General features: G+C 46.0%; 1 protein-coding gene across 4 annotated transcripts in view; it reads left to right on the top strand.

Annotated features, from left to right (window-relative positions):
- The first annotated feature begins 419 nt into the window (after window positions 1-419).
- Window positions 420-4641, top strand: part of znf395b (zinc finger protein 395b) — a 15795-nt gene continuing 11573 nt past the window's right edge. The window contains exons 1-5 of one of the 4 annotated variants that reach the window (XM_036984617.1): window positions 421-800; window positions 1858-2027; window positions 2779-2975; window positions 3310-3428; window positions 4354-4577. In XM_036984617.1, the coding sequence (XP_036840512.1) occupies window positions 1938-2027; window positions 2779-2975; window positions 3310-3428; window positions 4354-4577 (630 nt within the window). In that variant the 5' untranslated portion in view covers window positions 421-800; window positions 1858-1937. Of the gene's footprint in view, window positions 801-1857; window positions 2028-2778; window positions 2976-3309; window positions 3429-4353; window positions 4578-4641 lie in introns of all 4 variants that reach the window. The other 3 variants (XM_036984616.1, XM_036984618.1, XM_036984619.1) reach the window with 3 other exon arrangements.

Raw genomic sequence — 4641 nt, 5'->3', positions numbered from 1 at the left:
AAGGGACTGAGTAGTGCTGTAGCTTAGACTAAAATCCCTGTCTGTCTGTCTGTCTGTCTGGTGTGGTAAAATAGCTACATATTAATTTCCAAAAACACAGCCAGGGTTTGGGTTTAATCCACTCACACATCTCCTTTATTTCTGTTGTACAGTGTTGTGAAGTAGGCTGATGTCACATTAAACATACACTGAAAAGATTATGAAAATTCAGAGGAAAAATGTGGACAAATTGTTCGATTTTTAGTAATTCGATGTGTTTTCAATTCATTTGCGTGTATGTTGGTTTCTTTTCCAAATTGAGAGATCGAGAGGGGGTGGGGGGGGGACCTATTATTATGACGTTGTACGGGGTAAACATTTGATCAGTTACATTTGAACAAAAATATATGCATCATTTAGCCTTCGCATCTCATTGGAAACACGTATCAAAAATAGGACAACGCATCTCTGGGGATGGTGAGCTAGCCTATTTTCTCTGGCGCGACTATCCCTCTGTCTGTTTGTGTTTGTGTGTCTGTGAGCTGAGGGCATCATTTTGCTTCCGTAACCTATCACCCAGATCTGTCGTTGTGCAGTCTCAGTGCAGAGCTGCAGACCGAGTTCAGGCGCTGTTGCCAGCTGTCGCGCTCGGCATTGCTCCACGACACGCACACACGTAACCACATCCGTACGGCGTGCATCCAACCACCCAATTCCATATCCAACTCCCCTTTCACTGGCAGACAGCAAGGCAGACCCGGTGGAGACGTCCACTTTACTCATTCTCCTAACGGGACACAACAGACTCCATCGCTCTAACGGTAAATATCATAATGGTTTATTTTTTTCTAAATAAGGTAGCAATACTTTTTTTTATATAACATATTGATGATGATAATGATGGTTTACTTTTCATCCATGTTTGGGGTATGTTTGTAGTCGGAGGGGATTTCCAAATCGTTCTGTGTTGCCAGGTAGGATAGGAGTTTTTTTGGCTTGAGTTCCATCAGTGTTGTTGTCAGATTTCTGTTTTCTTTTTACTATTACAACGTATGACTTCGGACTCATACGAACATTGAACAATTCTAAAGAAAAATTATACTACTTTTAATTTATTTTGTATATATTTTTAAATGAAGCGGAGATTACTATATGTCCATCTTCATCGCTCCGCCAGAAACTCGTGCCCGAACACTTCGTCACCAAGGGGTGTGTGCCCTGGAAAGCAGCTCTCAGCCAATGAGCGCTCTTCTCCTGCACAGAAGGACTGTTGTTTACTCGTGGAAGTGAGCTCCTATTAGACGAGACAGCTATACCTCCGGGCTCTTTGCTAGCCTATCAGCGCACTCCCCCACACATGACGCCTCTTAAAATCAAGTCTATGCTTTAAAATCATAAGAAATGCTGCCACAATGTAATCTATGGGATGTAATCCGTTAGATTTAAACATACATGGGATATTGTGCACCACTCAAACCACTCACGAGTCTACACACTGCACACAGATGGGTGCGTGCAGAAAAGGGGTGTGTTGTGATCTCTCACTACAGGATGATGTCATTGGGGTTGACTTTTGGCCTAGAGAGGTTTCATCTTCACAACATCACACCTTTTATTGTGTGGTAAAACTATAACTTCACATTCAGATGCTGATAATAAACATGTTTATTACCAGTCACTATGCAAATAAAACATTTTGGATTTCAAGACATTGTATATTGTTATTTATATACACACACAACAACAACAACAACATCACATTATTGCTGCTTTTCATCCAAAAGCATGGCGTTCATGCTTCTCCTTGAACTAGAACGATAGAAACGACATGATGTGACAGAGATAAATAGAGGTGTATTTTCAACCTCCTCTCTGTAGGGAATAGAGACTGTACAGGACTGTTGAGGACTGTTGAGGACTGTACAGTGCAGACCACCAGCACTACCAGCGGCAGCACCATGGCAACCAAGAGACCAGGGGAGAGGACCTCTCCGGCAGCCGGACCCACAGACACCAGGCAGTCTGGAGCAGAGATACAGGAGACACTGGTAAGGTAACCCATAACATGCAGAAGTTGAGTGATTAATAGATCCTTCTCAATTCTATTTTTTGTTGTTGTTGCTTTATTTTTTCAATTTTTTTATTATTTTTATTTTACCCCTTTTTCTCCCCAATTTCGTGGTATCCAATTGTTGTAGTAGCTACTATCTTGTCTCATCGCTACAACTCCCGTACAGGCTCGGGAGAGACGAAGGTTGAAAGTCATGTGTCCTCCGATACACAACCCAACCAAGCCGCACTGCTTCTTAACACAGCGCGCATCCAACCCGGAAGCCAATGCGCCGGAGGAAACACCTTGCACCTGGTCACCTTGGCTAGCGCGCACTGCGCCCGGCCCGCCACAGGAGTCGCGATGAGATTTAAACATACATGGGATATTGTGCACCACTCAAACCACTCACGCGTCTACACACTGCACACAGCTGCTGCACGGTAACACCCCTACCGACCAAGCCCTCCCTAACCCGGACGACGCTAGGCCAATTGTGCGTCGCCCCACGGACCTCCCGGTCGCAGCCGGTTATGACAGAGCCTGGGCGCGAACCCAGGGACTCTGATGGCACAGCTGGCGCTGCAGTACAGCGCCCTTAACCACTGCGCCACCCGGGAGGCCTTGTTGTTGCTTTATAACTAATTATTTTCACAGTTTTACTGTACAGGTGTCATTGTCTCATCTATACCTTCCTCCCTCTCTGAGTCTCCCCCATATCTCAGCTCTGTTCCTGTGTCTGTCTGCAGGTATACATGCAGTGCTGTGGGCAGGAAGCCCCTAACATGACAGAGAGCAACGGCCATAGGAACATTATGAATAGGCACCATCAGGTACCGGTCTTCGTGCCCCGGGGGAGGACTGAGGCGGGCTGGACCCACCCTGCGGCTCCTCAGCAGACTACAACTCCCACAGTGCCCTCCTGCCCTGTGTCTGCCCCAGACAGGTAAGCTCTCTCTCTATGTGGTCATCCTTCAGCCTAAAGCTGACCTTCAACTTACAACGTCAACCGTTATCTTGGTACTCCTCAATGAATTCTCAGTTATTCACCTGCTCCTCCTCGTTGACTTGTCTCTGTAAGTGGAGAGACATCTGGGGCACCATCATACATCACTCAAAGCCCCAAATAAACCCCAACACATTTTCCATGTTATCCTCAATTTCCAGAGCCTAGAGTCAATACATTCTAAGTTTTTCATCTCCTCCTCTTCTTTGGGTTGTCTGTTGAGGTGGAGCTCCAAGATAAATCCATGTTGTAATCACTGTCCCCCTCTACTCAGTTTCCGGAGCCCAGGGTCGGTGGAGATGGATGAGATCATGGCAGCCATGGTTCTGACCAGTATGTCCTGCAGCCCTGTGGTCCAGAGCTCTCCTCAGGGTCAGAATGACCCTGTACCAGGTAAATTAGTCAATTAAGCTGATCCGGCTCTCTCTCTCTCTCTCTCTCTCTCTCTCTGTCTCTCTCTGTCTCTCTCTCTCTCTCTCTCTCTCTCTCTCTCTCTCTCTCTTGATAGTTGACAGATTGATTGTCGAAGGCTTGATAGTTGAGGGCTTGATATTTGACAGTTGAATCAGGTGTGTTAGTTCTGGGACAATTCAACTACACAGCTAGTCAGGAACCAGCAACAGAAGGTTCCCTCCTCTCTCTCTAACATGGTTATATAGTGACTATACTGACCACCATGCTGTCTCTAACATGGTTATATAGTGACTATACTGACCACCATGCTGTCTCTCTAACATGGTTATATAGTGACTATACTGACCACCATGCTGTCTCTAACATGGTTATATAGTGACTATACTGACCACCATGTTGTCTCTCTAACATGGTTATATAGTGACTATACTGACCACCATGCTGTCTCTAACATGGTTATATAGTGACTATACTGACCACCATGCTGTCTCTAACATGGTTATATAGTGACTATACTGACCACCATGCTGTCTCTCTAACATGGTTATATAGTGACTATACTGACCACCATGCTGTCTCTAACATGGTTATATAGTGACTATACTGACCACCATGCTGTCTCTCTAACATGGTTATATAGTGACTATACTGACCACCATGCTGTCTCTCTAACATGGTTATATAGTGACTAGTGACTATACTGACCACCATGCTGTCTCTCTAACATGGTTATATAGTGACTATACTGACCACCATGCTGTCTCTAACATGGTTATATAGTGACTATACTGACCACCATGTTGTCTCTCTAACATGGTTATATAGTGACTATACTGACCACCATGCTGTCTCTCTAACATGGTTATATAGTAACTATACTGACCACCATGCTGTGTCCCTCTAGGTTCATCATCAGGGGGCGGAGACATGGAGTGTGGGGGCGGAGACATGGAGTGTGGGGGTGGGGATCTGTCTGACAGCGGCAGCAGTGGCTACTGGAGCTGGGACCACGACAACGTTAGTCCCTCCCTGTCCCTGTCCGTCATCGAGATGGACAGCAGCCCCGACGAAGGACTGCACACGGAGCTGGAGCAGGGTGTGGAGCTAAATGTAGCCAAGAGGTCAAAGGTGAGGGGGGAGGAGACTGTCGCCATGGCATTAGAGAGAGAAAGAAGGAGTTGAAGAATCGTTG

Source organism: Oncorhynchus mykiss, chromosome 8 (genome assembly GCF_013265735.2).
Source record: "Oncorhynchus mykiss isolate Arlee chromosome 8, USDA_OmykA_1.1, whole genome shotgun sequence".
NCBI classification, from domain to species: domain Eukaryota; kingdom Metazoa; phylum Chordata; class Actinopteri; order Salmoniformes; family Salmonidae; genus Oncorhynchus; species Oncorhynchus mykiss.
The sequence above is the reverse complement of the archived record's forward strand: the minus strand, read 5'-3'. Positions and strand labels throughout refer to the sequence as shown.